Consider the following 18,291-nt stretch of genomic DNA (forward strand, 5'->3'; position numbering starts at 1 on the left):
TTATTATAAAATCTTTCTCTTGTCCATTTTCATAAAAGTTAATATGATAAACTAAATTTCTTAGCGATGACTAAATTATTTCAAGTTGTTCATTGTTTTACATCTAAGAACAGTTTGAAGGTCTAGGTATCAGAACTCGTAACAGAAATAACAGTTTTATAGGTATAATTTTTCTTAAAAGAAAAAAGGTAACATACTCCCAATTACTGCTGCTCACATATTTGAAATCTTAAGTAGGCTCTCATATAAGATTCATGCTACAAATTATAGAACAAGCTCCGTATCATAGCAACCCAGCAATACCACTACAGTGACACGCTGAGGATGCAATCCAAGATTCTAATTTAAGAAACTGGCACAGAATATAGGACATGTAGCTTTTTTTGGCAATACCCCTAGAACATTAATAACCAGGAGTCTAAAATCAGCTTTTATTTGAAACTTTAGAGGATCAAGCTATTACAAAGTAACAACGGAAATGTTTATTAACAAATGATTCATAGCATTGTAACTAAATATGACTTAGTTAAGGGTCTATGATTTCATTAAAATTGAAAATGCTGGGAAAATTGTAGATATCACATTTTAGGAATCTGAATATATGCACCCTACCAGTCTGATAATGCATTCTAATATACAACTGTATATACCATTTTAAGAAAACCCCTAGAACACTATCTAAAACTTTAAAGAACATAAATATTAAACATGTCTTACTCAACTACCATTCAAATATGAGTATGTCCAGAATTACTACACTACAGAAGGGTTGACGTAACTGCTCAATCTTTATCTCAAACAATTCACTGTTACCATTTTTTTTAAATTAAAAAACCACTTTAAAGTAGATAAGAACAAGAAAGGAAGATAAGTTAGTGGGGCATATTAGATGGATTTCTTGGCATGTAGAACCTTGAGAAGCAGAATACTGAAAAACAGACTCCTAGGAGAATAAATGGAATATCTCTATCATCTGCTTAATTTGATTATAAAGCCTACTATTCATTAAATACAGTAAAGGTTTTTAGAAGCACCCTTGTTGATGAAAGTGAGAGAGGAGAGTGAAAAAGTTGGCTTAAAGCTCAACATTCAGAACACTAAGATCATGGCATCTGGTCCCATCACTTCATGGGAAATAGATGGGGAAGCAGTGCAACAGTGACAGACTTTATTTTGGGGGGCTCCAAAATCACCACAGATGGTGACTGCAGCCATGAAATTAAAAGACGCTTACTCCTTGGAAGGAAAGTTATGACCAACCTAGACAGCATTTTAAAAAGCAGAGACATTACTTTGCCAACAAAGGTCTGTCTAGTCAAGGCTGTGGTTTTTCCAGTGGTCATGTATGGATGTGAAAGTTGACTATAAAGAAAGCTGAATGCTGAAGAACTGATGCTTTTGAACTGTGGTGTTGGGAAAGACTCTTGAAAGCCCCCTGGACTGCAAGGAGATCCAACCTGTCCATCCTATAAAGGAGATCAGTCCTGGGTGTTCACTGGAAGGACCGATGTTGAAGCTGAAACTCCAATACTTTGGCCACCTGATGCAAAGAGCTGACTCATTTGAAAAGACCCTGATGCTGGGAATGATTGACGGCAGGAGGAGAAGAGGACGACAGAGTCCGATGAGATGGTTGGATGGCATCACCGACACAATGGACATGGGTGTGGGTGGACTCCGGGAGTTGGTGATGGACAGGGAGGCCTGGCGTGCTGTGGTTCATGGGGTCGCAAAGAGTCGGACACGACTGAGTGACTGACTGAACTGAACTGTTTCATTTGGGGCCTTTGGGGAACAAGAAGTATTAAGCATTTTTATAGATGGTTCTGATAGCTGTGATGAGTTTCGTCTTTTAGCTAACCCTACCTGCACTCCCTGAGAAACACCTGCTATTGTGTTAAGAAAAAGGATTACCTACTTTAACAGGGTTGTTGAAGTTTCCAGAGCAAGGCCTATGGTAGTCCACAAAACACCCTACCCATTCCCCTCCTCATCTGACCAGAGATGGGCTTCAGGGTGGTGGTGACAGTAGTACAATTCAAGGACCCTGAAATTATATATAAAATACTGTATATATTTTCTGAAAAGATAATGGATTCCTTTAATTAGATTTACTACGAGATCCATGTATAATCTCCCTAAAATAAAGTACCACTACTCTTAGAAATTATTTCCTCTCCTTTTATGGATAATATAAGGAATTTTCATAATCAAGGTTTAAAATTATTTGACTCAGCATTTCCAAAAATAATAAAATATATTCAGAAACAATTCTAAACAGATTTCACTGTTTCAGAAATGTGCTATTTATAATATTTTATTAAAGTCAAAGTAATGAATTATAGAACAGCATACATTATATGATCTCACTAATAGGAAAATCTAAGAAGATGCTCAAAATTTTAGAAGTTTCTTCTGGCTGGGGATTTTTACTTTCTATCTTTTAAGACTCTCTTTTGGCTTGTTTTTTAAGAGTGAGTCTGTAAGTTTATACAAAAATAATAAAGCCATTATACAAAAAATAGGGAAGTTAAGAATATGATATTTCTCATTGCACAGTCTTTAAATGAGTTTATTTTAGAAAACCATGAAAACTGAGATTACTCATGACTCATTGCAAGTATTGTATCCTAAAATAGTCATTCTTATTCCACAGGAGAAACTACTTTTCTAGATTTTTTTAAAAGCAGTTCTCAAAATATTAAAATATGTTATGTGTAAGCTTACCCAGGTGGTACAAATTAAAAACAGAATTATCAAACTTTATGAAGTACCAAAATCAGTGCCTAGGTATCTGGTAGGTAGATAAAAGCTGGGTTATTTTTTTAACCTGTCTTACATGAATCATAGAAATTAAGAAAACACAATTGTGAAAATTAAATGCACCTTAAAAATATTTCACTGTTACATTTGCTACTTTATTTCCACTTCGGATTCAAATTTAGTCTGGGAGCACAAATGTATGTAGATAACTACTTAATGAGATGACATATTGTCTAATTTCAGTTTTTGGGGGGAATTTAGCAGGAGAATAATATCAGTCAAGTGATAAGATGAATTGGCCCAACTGACTTTTATTATATTCAAGTCTCAGTTATCTGACTCCAATTTATTTTCCTTCCTTGAATTGGGAAATAATGATTAGAAAGTACAATGTTAACGTGGTCACAGGTAAAAAAAAATTTTTCAAAAATTATTTGTACGTAGCATGTGTCAGCAGGGAACAGAGAGGAAAAAATAAGCGGACAGAATCTAATAAGTTTGTGATATCCCATAACAATTCCATAATTCCTCAAAGCTGCTAATTACAGATTATAACTTTTAACTGAGTAGAGACACCAAATTATAAATCTAGCTGACACAAATGTTCTAACCGATTTAAAAGTTCACTTCATCTTGCTTCTCAGTACTCATTCATAAAACAGATACTCTCCAATTTCTTCTACAGAAAAACTTTACATTACTTAAAAAATGGAAGAACTGTGCTAAAAGGAAGATCTGCAAAGAAGATCAACAAAGCATTTTTATACCAGAAGAATTTAAAACGTAAAGATCTTTTGCTTTACAGGGTCTTGGATAAACCTATGTTCAGTACTGGCCTACCTGCCCAGGTCCTGTAAGAAATCAGTATCTTTCTTGTAAGGCTTTCAACTATTTCTCCTTTGCACTGTTAGAACATAAAGTGCTAAAAATTAAAAAATAAAGTGCTAATTTTGCTTTACTGCAGACAATACATATCTTCAGCTTCACATTAAAGAGGAGGAATTAATTGAGAAGATGAAGTTATAAATGACTTGCACAAGAATATAACCTATATGTTTTGGTTTCTTCATCAACAAAATGCTCAATTTGGAGCTGTATGTAAACTAGCACTCCATTATAAATCATTATAAAATTATAAATTACTGCATGGCACAAAATGGTGTTTTTCTTTAAATCAATCAATAGCATTTGCTTCATTATTTCACTCAATAAATATTAAAACCAAGCACTAACTGCCTAAATACTGGGAAGGAAGTTATGGATCTTAGGTCCTAAAGTATTCAACTTCTAGTCTAAAGGCAGACTATAACCTACCTTTGTCTGTCCATCTCCTCTATACAATTCATTGACAGGTCCCAGCTTAGCTGTACTTTGAACACATCTCTTTTTCTCCATCTTTACTGCTACCTTCCCAGCCCTAGCCGTATCATATCTCATCTAGCCTATTAAAACAAACTCTTGACTGGTCCTCCTTCTAAAAATCTAGTTCTGCTACAATCCATTCTCCACCCAGCAGCTTGAGTGATACTTTTTTTAATTGTCAAGCTTCTTGAAAGAGATGCCCATACTTACTGACTTGGCTCTCCATTTCCATTCACTCCCCACCTTAGAGAACTCTGGTTTCAAGATCATCAACCCTCTGAAATGCATCTTGAGTCACCAGTGATGCCTGAAGACTACCAAACCCATGGAAGCTTTTCAGTTCTTATATATTTGACCTGTCAGCAGCTCTTCTGACTGCTGCTAGCCCCACCCCTATTTAAAAACGTTTTCTTCCTTTGACCACCTTGTCCCTACTCTCTCCTATCTTCCACTCAAGCTGTTGCTCCTTTTCCTCTGATCATCATCTAAATGATGATATTCTTTGCCCTTTTCTTGGTCTATACATTTCCAGTAGGCAGTTGCTTCTACTTGCATCTCTTCAAAAACCATCTTTAATCTAAACTTTCTAAATGCTGATTCCTAGCGCAGCTCTTTCTACTTAGCTCCAGATCCAAATATCTAATTTCCTACTTGACTCTTCACTTCTATTTCCATAGGTAGTTCAACCTGTCCCACATGTAGAACCACTATCTTCTCCCACATATGATCTTCTACTCTTTTTCCCTTTCAGTAAACTGCTGCCATACAACTAGTTGCCCAAGTCAGGAATGTATCATCACTGATTTTTCCTCTTTCCAAGCCCCTGCTGTGATACCACTCATCCCCACTTAGACAAGGAGACCATTATCTCTTGCTTGTATTACTGTGCCAGCATTAACTAGGATTCTTCACTGTCATCTCCCAATACATTCTTCACACTACTGTCAGGAATAACTGCAGGACACAGCATCAAGGCTGTTACCTAGATCCTACATGTTGCTCCAATCTCTTCTCTAGCCAGTTCCCTATTCTAACATTCTTTATCAAAGTCACAGGCTTCCCTGGTGGCTCAGATGGTAAAGAACCCATCTGCAATGCGGGAGACCAGGGTTCAATCCCTGGGTCAGGAAGATCCCCTGGAGGAAGGCATGGCAACCCCCTTCAGTATTCTTGTCTGGAGAATCCCATGGCCACAGCCCATGAGCATGCAAAGAGATGAATTACATCACAGCCACTTACTTACCTCTAAGGATGCCCACGTTGTCCTTGGCAGGCCTCTTAGAACCCATCTGTCTTGGTCTAATACGTCTAGCCTTGCAAGTCTCAGCTTACCTATCACTTCCTCCAGGGAGATTTCCCTGATCTCTCCTCACACACAAAACTGAGTTGGGTCCCTCAGACACTCCCCTAGGCTTTTACTGCTTACTCTTATCACAACACTTGTCGCTAACTGAAACCACCAGCTTACATGTCTAGATGTACCCCACCAGACCACAAGTTCCTAAAGACATTTCAAAAGAAAAAGTATTCATCGTTTTATTAACTTTACTGAATAAATTTTAACCTCTACAATGGTTCACCTAAAATTTAAGCACTATGAACATCAAAGAGGAAAATATTTCTGTACTAGATTTTGAAAGCAAAGCATATTTCCAGTTTCACAGCAGGCGAACAAAATATTTTTCCTCTGGCTAATTAAAAGAAGAATGGTACTGCAAGTGGGAAAAAAGCATATATTCCTATAGAAGTTATATTTTATTTTACTTATGACTTCCAACAAATATTTATCTTTAGAAAAGTCTGTTTGGAAAATCGTTTTAAAGACACCCAGCTTTGCTAAATCAAAATTCAGAGCTTATGACAAAAACTGTCTCATCATTTTTACTTTATAAGTTTAAAGGCACAGGATTAACCATGAGTTCAAATAATCATCATCTTCTGATAATAATTATAATTCTAGAACATCCTTTATCAGTGAAAGTGAAGTCGCTCAGTTGTATCCGACTCTTTGCGACCCCATGGACTGTAGCCTACCAGGCTCCTCCATCTATGGGATTTTCCAGGCAAGAGTACTGGAGTGGGGGGCTACTTCCTTCTCCACCTTTATCAGTGAGTGTGAATCAAAGGCAAAGACCAATTAAACAGAAAAAATGTATCATTTCTGAAGCTAGAGTCAATATTTTATACTCCTTTACTACAAGTTAAGTCCAGTCACTAAAAAATTCTGGTTTCATACAGATAACATTTTTTTTAGTTATTGTCTGTGCAGTTTACTCACTAACTAAGCAAATTCTGAGGGAGCATCTAAGAGCTTAAAAACCCTATACTTTTTCTCCCTATCTTAAAGAAGGCTCTTCTGGTGAGAAAATAAGATAGCTACTTATTTTGTGTGTGTGTGTGTGCGCTCCGTCGCTCAGTCGTGTCTGACTCTTGCGACCCCATGGACTGTTGCTCGCCAGGCTCCTCTGTCCATGGGGAATTCTCCAGGCAAGAATTCTGGAGGGGGTTGCCATGCCCTCCTCCAGATCTTCCCAACCCAGGGATCAAACCCAGGTCTCCTGCATAGATGTGTTTTTTTTTTTTTTTAAAGAACAACAGTAAAACTCTTTCCCAATGAAAGCTAAACCAGAATGACTCCTGAGGTCCCATTCAGCACTGGAAGGCTCAACTAGATACAACAGCACAGTAAGTCAATAGTAAATGCAATTAGCATCACCATTCCAGTAGGAGGAGTGAGTGCCCAAGAAATCCCTTGCCTTCAGTACCCAAGTTAGAAATAGGTTCTCTGGATTTTATAATGTGAACCTATGATACTCAGCAAACTACCAGAAAATCCTAATAGGTTTCTTTAAGAAATCTGATCAAAACTGCAGGATTTCTAAAATGCACCATTACTCACACAAAAACCCACATGAATAAATTTCTTCAGGGAAGAGTTCAAAAACATATACATAAAAAGTGGTCTGAAACTGCTTATTAGTGAATATCCTGCTCAGACAAGTACAGCTTATTTCATATAAACGTAGTCTGTCATGTAAAACTCTTTTGATACATCACGTGTGTTACCTGTTACATAATAATGCACTAAAAGTAATTATATATTTAAAATCTGTTCCTTTCATCTCCCCAAGGACATCCTTATAAATAAAGACTGGACCTTAAATTTAGAAATTACTGGAAATTAGTTATTTCAGTTTATCTGGTATTTATATACAGCTGTTCACATCTGGAAGTCAACCCAGTATTACTTTTCCACACAGATCTTACACAATACCTTCCCTAGCAATAATGTTCCATGTCACACCAGTTACTGGCAAAGCCCCAAATACAGGAGCAATCATCTGTTTCAAAACTATATCTACTATTTATCATGGTATTAAAAATCCAAAATTAATTTATTTAAAAAAACCCTGAATAAAGGTGTAAAGGGAGGGCTAACAGGTAATTTCTTAATCAAAACAGTGACTATCTACATGATCACACTTGTTATGCACACAACACTGTATTTTGGTACTATAACAGGATATGAAAACACAGATGACTTCTGCTTTCACAAAAATCTTACCATCTCATTCTGGAGAGAGGACTTCACTACGTAACGACTGACACTGACTCAAAACAACAAATCAACAAATACGGGTATTATTCAAACTGGCTGATACAAAGACCAAAGACAAGAGACGGTTATAAAATGTGAACGGCCCCAGGTCATTGTTGCCCTACCTTCAGTAAAAGACTACGGTCACGGTCACGATTTAGAGGATAAAAAAAAAAATTTAGAGGACAGATGTGAAAACCCTCTAAGAAAAAATTTCTCTCTCTTCCCCCCCCCCCACAAAATGCTCTGTTTATTCTGCAAAATTCTGAAATGCTTCACAAATATGTGTCATCCTTGTGCAGAAGCCATGCTAATCTTCTATAGTTCCAATTTTAGTATATGTGCTGCCAAGGCAACCACAAGAAAAACATTACTTGATGCTAAATAAATATAAGGCGTTACCAAAAACACAGTTATGATCAACAGTATCTCATTTGTTCAACACCAAATAGTCAATTTATACAGTAGTTATATTAGTTCTAAATTTTCAAGAGGTGGAACAATGCTGTGAATATACAGCAAATAGTTTTACATTTCAAACTGGTTGGGATTATGTTACCCTGAGATCCAACCAGTCCATCCTAAAGGAGATCAGCCCTGGGTGTTCACTGGAAGGACTGATGCTGAAGCTGAAACTCCAATACTTTGGCCACCTGATGTGAAGAGCTGACTCATTGGAAAAGACCCTGATGCTGGGAGGGATTGGGCGCAGGAGGAGAAGGGGGCGACAGAGGACGAGATGGCTGGATGGCATCACCGACTCGATGGACATGGGTTTGAGTAAACTCCGGGAGTTGGTGATGGACAGGGAGGCCTGGCGTGCTGCGATTCATGGGGTCGCAAGGAGTCGGACACGACTAAGCGACTGACTGAACTGATGTTACCCTGAATGATGGGATTAAAACTAGGCAAACTGCTTTCCTATGTTCTCACTTCTGCTTGACAACTCAGCCACAGCTCCAAAAATCACAGAAAATAACAAACCTGATCACCTTAAACAAACCTGATCACCTTGTATCAAAGGATAACAGAGGAGTTTTAATTACGCTAACTACAACAAAATCCAATAGATCACACCTAAAACTCCAGAATCCAACAGCATTCTCCCCCTTCAGGAAAGCAGCTGATTAGCCATAGGGGGCAGCAAAGTTAAGAGAGTGAAAAGTAAATAGCAGCAGGTGAAGTGAGAGCAGGAAATGTTAACAGGCTGGGTAATGAGCCATGAGTATCTAGAGAAAAGGACAAAGCCTCAATTAATGAATTAAATCAATAGATAGATAATGTCAAACCAGTGATTCTCAACTCTGGCTGCACATTAGAATTATTCTGGGAGCTTTCAAAAATACAAATGCCTTCAACCTACCTTAGACCAATTTATTTAGAATCACTTGAGGGTGAGACCCAGGCACTGATGCTTTTTAAAACTCTCTAAGAGTACAGCCGGGGTCGACAACTCTGCTAAACACATATAAATAAAAATAAGCTAGTCTCCACCCCCAGCTTTTTACAAAAGTTAAAATTCAAAGAATATTCAAAAATCTATTATTTCCCAAATGTATTATTTTTGTTGATAAACCTGTCTTTGTCATCCAAAGTCTTTAACTCATTAAAGACTAATTCATCTTTAAGACTGTATCAAGGGAAAATACTATTCTTACAAGTAAAAATTATTAACTGAAGTTCAGAAGGGTTAACCAACCAGCCCAAAGTGATTGTGACTCATCAATAATGCAGGAAGACAATTTCAGTCTATTTACAGGACGGTACTCTGGCCCAATGATCACACTATTTTACTTAAACACATTTAACTGGAGTCTTACTTTACAGGCACTTCATAAAAGGATCCAAAGTTCAATTAAGAATCAGAGGTGGCAATAAAACTGGGGGAAAAAGAAATCTGACCCTAAACAGGAATTCTGAAAATGTTAAGACTTAAATGGAAACATTTTTCCTTCATGTGAAGGCCAACGATGACACTATAGTAATTTCTCTAGAGGTATACCCTAACCTAAAAGTTTTTAAAAATTAAAAAATAAGTTGACTAGAAGAAATATGGTATTATTAATACTTCCAGAAGATAGTTGTAAAATGACTAAAATGTTATATATTCCTTTGTAAACAAACACTTTTAACATATTCAGGTGAATGTCAACTCTCCTTTAATGCTATCCCATTTACTAAAATGGGTTTTGGGTTTAGATGAATGAACTCTGGGTAAAAAAAATCTATAAACCTTAAAAGTTGAGTCAGTAGTGCTCCTCACCAGCATAAAAAAAGTCATTAGTTAGGAAATTTCAAATCATGTCAGTGCTCTTGTACCAGATACCCTAAAAGACCACATCAGTTCACTCAGTCATGTCCGACTCTTTGTGACCACATATATCAAGAAAAACAACAACAAAAGCAAAAAATGTTCCCTATAGATAAGGGAACACTTCAAATGAACACCACTATTACAAGCCTCAATACCTCCAGGAGGACCCAACTTTTAAGAATGTAACAACCAAGAAACTGAGGAAATTTGGGAAATTCTTTACCTCATCTGAAGGGGACTTTAATCTCAACACCAGTTTCATTCTGTTCTTTGCCATTTACAGTCTGTCTCCTATGAGAGACGCACACCTGTGTAATTCTACTGGTTAATTCAATTTCTTTGCTTGATAAAAAAAACTTCTAACTATAGCATTCAACATTTTAAAAAGTCATTCTACCCTATTTCCATATCCACACTTATGCTGATGTATGGCTTCACCTCAGTGCACATAAATCATATCTGAGATCTGATTATAAATAATTAATACTTTACACTAGCAAAGTTGTACTATTTATGTGAACCCTTCATTTAAAAAATACTTTTAATTCGAATTTCCAAATATCAAGAGAATGGGAACTAATATTCTTTGCCTATTTTTAGGCACCAATTACCTTATTTCACATAAACTCCACAATCCTAGGGAGATAGAAGGTTTTATCCCCATTTTACAGATAAGGAAAGCAACTCAGAAAGATTAAACGTTTACCTTTGACCCAGGGCTGACCCCAATGACCCAACTTGATTATCATCCTGCTCAAATGTTCATAAAGCAGGTTAACAGCAAAAATACTGAAATCATTTAACCTGGGTGCCAGTGTCAACTGCCATCCAGAGAAATAATCACAGGCCTGAAACTAAGCTCTTTAAGTCTCAACGTCACATCTGGGAATAATATTGGTCTTGCACAGAGTTGCTGGGATAACACAATGATATGTAATTTTTGTAAAAATACAGGGTAGTGGATTCTCACACAACATTACCTCAGTAGGTGCGAAAAAGAAACAGATAGCCGGGATTAGGTATTACACAACTTTCTGGACTGTTTCACTTATTATGATTGATATTATTTTTATAATTTACAAATGTAAGGAAAAGTAGAAAATAATTTATAAATGCTGTTATATAACTGTATGACATCTATTATTCTAACCAAACCAATTCTTTCAGAGACACAAAACAGGTTAAACCGACAGAAAAACTTCCCATTAACAGGTTATTATTCTTTTTGAAAGTTAAACGTTTCCTAACTGTTGGTTACTAGCGGAAAATTTTAAGGTAGAAAAATTAAGGACAATACCAATGTAAATATAAATACAGAGAAATGATTAATAGAATGTCCCTACTTTTATTTTCTCATACTTAGTTCTCAGAGGAACTTATAGAACTAACGTAACAAATTTCAAGTGTTTTGGAAAAAACTTGTTTTTAAGCTATACAAGGCAGATTTGAGGGCCTACATAACAGTTTCTCATTTTTAAAAACTCCTTTTAAACAAGGCTTGTTTTTAAAATACTTTCTTTAATAAAATAGTCTCTGAACATTTTTACCATTACTAAGTTATTTTGCACAAATAACTTTCTTTAGATGAAAAAATGGGGTTATTTTGTTAATCTTTACCCACAGTATGCTTTGAGGAAAATAGCTGGCACCTTTCCAGCTCAGATCTATGTGGACAAAGTGTAATATAAGCAGGTTGGTATAAACACTGAAAAGATCTTGGATGCCCACAAATATCTGAATCACTCCACTGTAAGATGGTATTTCAGAAAAGGAAGAAAAATTCTCTTTCATACACATATTACAGGGCTTTCCACTGGTTTCTGTAAAGGCCACAAATGGAAAAAACTACTACTGACAGAAAAAGCACACAACATGTGGTATCAAGGACACTGCCAAAGTACTAAGTGAAGCAACTGAATTTTTAAAAAACCACTTTTCAAGCATTTTGGCAACTGGAGTAAAAGTCATTTTTCCTATTAGTGGGTAATCTAAGTAAGAATCTTATTCCTCAATTAAATTTACATAAATTTATCCTGAATACATAAATTTCCTTATAAAGAATACTGTATTTTCATGTGAAACACATAGATTAAATCTAAAATTCTGATTTTTTTCTCTACTAGTGAGCAAAATACTATAAATAAAACATTTAATGGCACCTTCAACTTGTTGAACTATACACCATATAACTTAGATGATTACTGACTGTGTATTTTTGCTAGGCTTTTAAAAGCAAAATATACTAACGTTGCATCTCCTGGCTTGAAGTAACTATCAATATAGGTTTAAAATTCAATTATTTTTATTAAATACAAATAAATATTATATATAAAAGGACAATATAAGATGAACTTATTTGCAAAGCAGAAATAGAGACACAGATGTGGAGAACAAACATATGGACACCAAGCAGGAAAGAGGGTGGTGGGATGAACTGGGAGACTGGGCATGACATATATACACTGCTATGTAGAAAATAAACAGATAATGAGAACCCACAGGGACTTCTACTCAGTGCTCCGTGGTCTAAATGGGAAGGAAATCTAAAAAACAGAGGGTATATGTAGAACTGATTCACTTTGTTGTACAGTAGAAACTAACACAATATTGTAAAGCAACTATACTCTAATAAAAATTAATAAAAAATGAAAAAACAATATAAAGAACCACAATATCTTACTGAAAAGCAAAGACATATGAAAGAAAAACACTAACACTACCACCAAACCTTCAAAAATAATTTGCCAATTTAATGGGGAAAAAACCCAATAATGTAAAAATAACTATGATGTTTTAGTTAAGTTTAAAATTTAAAATTCATGAATAGCAGTTCAATGTCCTAACAAGTAAGATAATACTGTTTTATAGCTATGACATCACTCAAGAATTAAAGTCTTGGCAATATCTACCATCGTGGTCTACTGTAGGCTATGATATGTACGTCTGAACAATTTTTGTATACTAAAGAGCAAATGATAAACGCAGTACCACAGGCTACTCATCTTAAATAAAACTTTCTTTCAAAAGCCAGTTTGATTATGGCGGTGGGATGCTTAGAAGCACCCCAAGAAGCAGGGTAGTGTAGAATGTGAATGGGGCTCCAAAGTTACTGCAGGTCAACTGTGATTTGATCTGGGGTTTTCTCTAGACTCCTGGCCAAACCAAAACTGGATTCCTAGGCCTAAAGACAAATCAGAACCAAGCTGGCCTCGAACCGGATGCTGGAGCTCTTTTAAATTGATCGAAAAACCTCCTGAACATTATCTATTTAGGAACAGAAACTTTATTTCCTGGTCTTGCAAAACAGATGATCTAGATTTCAATCAGGTTTCTTTTGCAGAAGAAAGAAATTCAAATGTTTAGAACCATTATCATCTTGTTCCATGACAATGTCTATCTCATAAAAAGCAGACCTTAAAATTATAAAATTAAAAGGTAGTAATCCACAAAAAATAAACTAGAACGTCAGGAACCAACTTCTTTTTTTTTTAAATCCTCTAAACCTAGTGGGAAAAGTAAGTGAGCCAGAAGGAGTGCCAAGCTCTCCTGTGAGGCATTAGGCACGGACACCAATTTGAATTACTGTACAAACCTACAGAGTCCCTGGAATCACTGCTTGGCGAACCGAGTTCCCATTCCATTGCAAGGCACCACGACCTACTCCTTAATAATTTTCCAACTCTACCGTGTGTATCTTCTCAGACAATATTTTAAGCCTCCCCATTCTTTGGGCTAAAGAGTAACATTTAAATCTAATGACCCAGTAAGTAAGACACTACCCTGGTCAGATTCTTAGGCTTTTCCTTTATAAATCAATCTGAAGGCAGGCAACTCTTAACCGGTGTACGCATTAGGATTCCTGGTCCTAAGACTCTTTGGAAAGATCAGAGGGAAGAAAAAGAGTGCGCGCAAAGACGCTTTATAAGTGGAAAAGCAAAAGATTAGCTAAGAGAGGCCGAAAAGAGGAGGCAGGTCTCAGAAAAGTGAAGGTCGGAACGTAAGACAGGTTGTTACAACAAGATGGGGAAGGGCAAGATTCGAGGAAGAAGATTGAAAAAAAAAAAAGTCTACCCCTCCGAATTCAGGAGGAGAGTTGCAATCCCAAGGGCAGGAACCTGAGCGCGCAGGTGGGGAGGGAGGGGTGCTGGCCTCCTCCAAGAAGGGAAGAGTTAAAGTGAACTCAGATAAGTGAGGGGGGAGAAAAAGCAAGACTCTTTTAACATCCAACCTGTCTGAAATCATAAAGAGGGTGGGAGGACGCCAAGGAAGCTTGGGCAACGCGAGCCCCAAGTGGGCAGAAGGTACCCCCCACCTCCCGCCCCCGAGAAAGCAAAGACTCCAGCGGCGCCGAGGAGAACCCGTGCGTTCCTCCCCGGGCTGCGCCCTCGGAGGTTGCCTACCTTTGAGTTGGGGCAAGGGGTGCAGCTCCGGCTGGTTGCACTGGCAGCGGAACTGCGACGAGCCCTGCGAGCGCTTCTGCCTCTGCGCCTTGCGCACCGATTTCCGGGTGAAGCCGTCCACTTTCTCGGCGGCCGAGATGGCGGCGCTGGCAGCCCCCGCCGCCGCCGGCGGCGGCGACGACGACGACATCTCCGCGGCCCTGGCGCTTGGCAGCTCGGGCTGCTGCTTGCACGGAACGGGCAGCGGCACGAGAAGGAGGAGGCGGGGGAGAGGCGCCGAGGAGCTCGCGCCCCTCCGCCCCGTGCCCCCCGGCCGCACCGCCCTCCCGCTCCCGGGTGCCCGCCGAGCTCTCTCCTCGCCGCCCGCCGACGCCTCACGGCCACATCTCAGGGCCGGAGGTTCCCGGTCCCCGCCGCTCGGCGAGCTCCCCGGGGCTGGCGGGGGCGGAGGAGGGGTGGTGTGTGAAGAAGTTGTTGACTCCGAGTTCCGAGGGCGAGTGGATAGGAGCCCGAAGTTCAGACAACTGAGGCGAGGGCTGCGAGGGCGCGGACGTCGAACGCGCCTCTCGTCCCTGCCGGCCCGGGTCCCCGGCCGGCCGGCCCGCCAGCACCTCAGTGGCCGCTGCCAGGGCAGCCCGCCCTGCCTCGAGCCTCCTCCCGAGGCGCTGCCATCGCGGGGCCCTCCGAGCCGCTGTCTCCACCGCCGGCGCTCTTCCCTGTCAGCGCCGACCCCTCATCTCCCGGGGCGGTGACCCGATGCCCCGGCCCCGGGCGCGCACACACACACACACACTCGCTCCTCGAAGCGCCCAGCGGTCCGAACCCCCTCCCCCACGCGCCCTTCCGCCGCCCACAGAGAACCCCTGGCGAGCGGCCGCTACAACTTGAGAAGGTGCTGGGAGAGGAGAGGGGCGGGCGGCTGCAGGGGGAGTGCGAGCGTGTGTGCGCGCGCGCGTTGGGGGCGCGCGGGCCGGGGGCGGGGCTTCGGGGGGGATGGGGAGGGAAGAGATTGACTGACAACTTCCGCGGGGTCCGGCCAGCCTCTCGGAAGCTAGGGAAGGAGTTGGGGAGTTGGGAGTAGGAAAGCATGCCAGCTCCCTCAACCAATCGCAGGGCGAAGCGGCCCAACGGGCTGAGGCGTGGCCTCCTGCAAGGTCTTATCAAACTGGGAGGTCGGGCGGCGCGAGGGGGGCGTGGTTACGTGACGGACCTCGGCCACAACCAATCGTAAGTGAAGACGGCTGAGCGGAGTGCCCCTCTTACGTCACAACCGCGTAACTCTTGAAGGCTTGAGGGGAGGTGCCGCTCCAGCAGCGAGCGTATGTGCACGCCTGCGCGACAGATCAAGTTGATGGGTACGTGGACAGCCTATGAGGAGACCGGGAAACTAGAATAGGGAGTTTAGAGAGCAAAAGGGAAGGCTCGTACCCTTTCCTCCCCTCTCTCCTGGCCAATAAGGAGCTGAAGCGACTGGTGGGGAGCTTGAGGGCGGGAGCGCGAAGGCGTGCCAAGTGTTATGTCACTGGAAAGGGGTGGAGCAACAAGCCGTGTGATTGATGGCTGAAATCGCCCCGCGGAGGAAGGCGAGGAAATGAGCTTGTCCAATGGGAGAGAGACGCTGGACTCTTGGGCGGGCTTTGGAGCCTCTCTGGCCCTGAGCCGCGCACTTGGAAGTTACCGGATAAATTTACAGCTCTCTCAAAGTTCTGGCAGCTCAGTTCCTGAGAGCTGTTTTAACGCGAGTTCGGACTGTCTGGTGCCTACTACTTCAAACCCTTTCCCAAATCCACATCCTCCAAGAAGAGGTTTCTCATTCCCAATTTAACATCCTAATTTTCCCTTTTCTTCAGCCGGAGACCTTGAACTGCTTCTACAGGACGAGTATGAATTCGCTGATCAGAAGTTTGTAGATTTGAGGACTGGCCTTTTACTCTTACTAGGATCTCTTACCGGTTACATCCAGATTTTTCGTAAAGACCGGAAATGCTGGTCATCTTAGTTTTTTGTCCGATTCTTTCTGTATGATGATGCCTAATAAAAATAAGTGAACTGCACAGCTTGTCTTTGGCTTAGTGGACCCCAATCTCCATTTCTCTTCCACCAGCCGCAGATCTTTTCCTTTCGACGTGCTAAAAATAGCTGCCATATATTTAAGCAACACTACCTGATGCACAGGTAAAGAAGGTGGTAGGAAGTTGAATTCTAGATCTAGAATCAAACGCTACCTTAAAATATTTCCCTCCTTATATTCACTGAGTAGTGAAATTGTACACAAGCGTCCTAGTCAAGGAGGTTCAAACTTCAGCAGTGTCTTAGACTTCTTTCTCATCCAATCAAGCTCCAGACTGTGTTGAATCTATCTTAACAAACGTTCAAACCAAGCTTTCCTTACAATTTGCTTAACCGATCCCCAAATATAGTTCAGGGCTTTCAAACTCACTGCCAGATAAGTCTTTTTAAATGCCACATTTATTTTATTGGCACGTGTGAAGAACCATCCAGTACCTGTGGAGTAAAGTCCCAATTCCAGGTTCTCCTCATTCTAACTCGCGGATGTCTTTCCAGGCATAAATTGTGCCATGTCTCTACACAAATTCTTTTTTCAATTTAGACACATCATTCTACATACTGATATCCTAGAAGCAGCTTCCTTGACCATCACTAGCTCTAATATCTTGAAATAATCCACTCCTCCCCCCCCCCCCCCATCGTTTTGAGGCCCATCTTTTCTTCAAATCTTAGCTCAACCCCTATCTTTCCCAAAGCCTTTCATGATAATCTGGCTCAAAGTGATGCCTTCCTTCTTTGCATTCCTAAAGCATTTATTGGGGCTTCCCTGGTGACTCAGACGGTAAAGAACGGCCTGCGATGTGGGAGACCTGGGTTCGATCCCTAGGTTAGGAAGATCCCCTGGAGGAGAGCATGGCAACCCACTCCAGTAGTCATGTTTGGAGAACCCCTGTGGACAGAGGAGCCTGGCGGGCTACAGTCCATGGGGTCGCAAAGAGCCGGACACGACTGAGCGACTAAGCACAAAGCATTTATCACCTACACCACTCACAAAGTCTGTCCTCATATAAGGTCAGAGATTGCAGATGCTATGTATGCTCTTTCTTCCCTGGATGTTTGTAAACATCGAAAGAATAAGGGACCTCCGGTGGTCCAGTGGTAAACAATCTGCCTGCCAGTGCAGGGGACGTTTCATCCCTGGTCCGGGAAGATCCTACGTGCCACAGAGCAACTCAGCCTGGACACCGCTATAACTGAGGCCACGAGCCTAGAGCCTGTGCTCTGCCACAAGAGAAGCCACCTCAGTGAGAAGCCCAAGCGCTGCAACCAGAGAGTAGCCCCCACTTTCTGCAGCTAGCAAAAGCCTGCGTTCAGCAATGAAGACCCAGCACAGCCAAAAAGAAATTAATAAATGAAATTAATAAAAAAAAGAGTAAGGACTCGGTTATTTTATACCTTCGTATCTCTTACTGAACAAAGTATAAATATGCAGTATGTACCAATCTAATTTTTAATTCTCAAGCACAAAGTTTCTAAAAGTATATTAATTGGATTACCTGCATAAGAATCCTCTGCGGGGCTTATTTAAAATGCAGATTCCTGGGCCTGACACACAGAATTCTCCCAGACACACAGAATCAGAACCGAAGGGAAAAGCACTAACTTTTTTTTTTTTTTGCCGCATGGCGTAACATGTGGGATCTTACTTCCCCAAGCAGAGATTGAACCTGTGCGCCCTGCATTGGAAGCACAGAGTCTTAACCACTGGACTGCCAAGGAAGTCCCCTGAGAAATATATTTTCACTAAGTTTCCTAGGTCATTCTAATGCACATGAACGTTTGAA

General features: G+C 40.6%; 1 protein-coding gene, 1 long non-coding RNA gene and 1 other non-coding gene across 4 annotated transcripts in view; 1 reads left to right on the forward strand and 2 right to left on the reverse strand.

Annotated features, from left to right (window-relative positions):
- PPP2R5A (protein phosphatase 2 regulatory subunit B'alpha) overlaps positions 1-18,291 on the reverse strand; it is a 98,088-nt gene that overhangs the window by 45,525 nt on the left and 34,272 nt on the right. The window contains exon 1 of one of the 2 annotated variants that reach the window (XM_043924433.1): positions 14,438-15,338. The exons of the other annotated variant lie outside the window; for it this stretch is intronic. Within the exon in view, the coding sequence (XP_043780368.1) occupies positions 14,438-14,627 (190 nt within the window). The 5' untranslated portion in view covers positions 14,628-15,338. Of the gene's footprint in view, positions 1-14,437; positions 15,339-18,291 lie in introns of those variants that run through there. 2 annotated transcript variants of the gene reach the window in all.
- Positions 7,983-8,083, reverse strand: LOC122708361. The gene has a single exon (XR_006345146.1). It is a non-coding gene; the product is annotated as a U6 spliceosomal RNA (small nuclear RNA).
- Positions 15,435-16,491, forward strand: LOC122708230. Its single transcript, XR_006345065.1, has 2 exons — positions 15,435-15,792; positions 16,288-16,491. It is a non-coding gene; the product is annotated as an uncharacterized LOC122708230 (long non-coding RNA).

This window comes from Cervus elaphus, chromosome 14, assembly GCF_910594005.1.
Source record: "Cervus elaphus chromosome 14, mCerEla1.1, whole genome shotgun sequence".
NCBI lineage: Eukaryota > Metazoa > Chordata > Mammalia > Artiodactyla > Cervidae > Cervus > Cervus elaphus.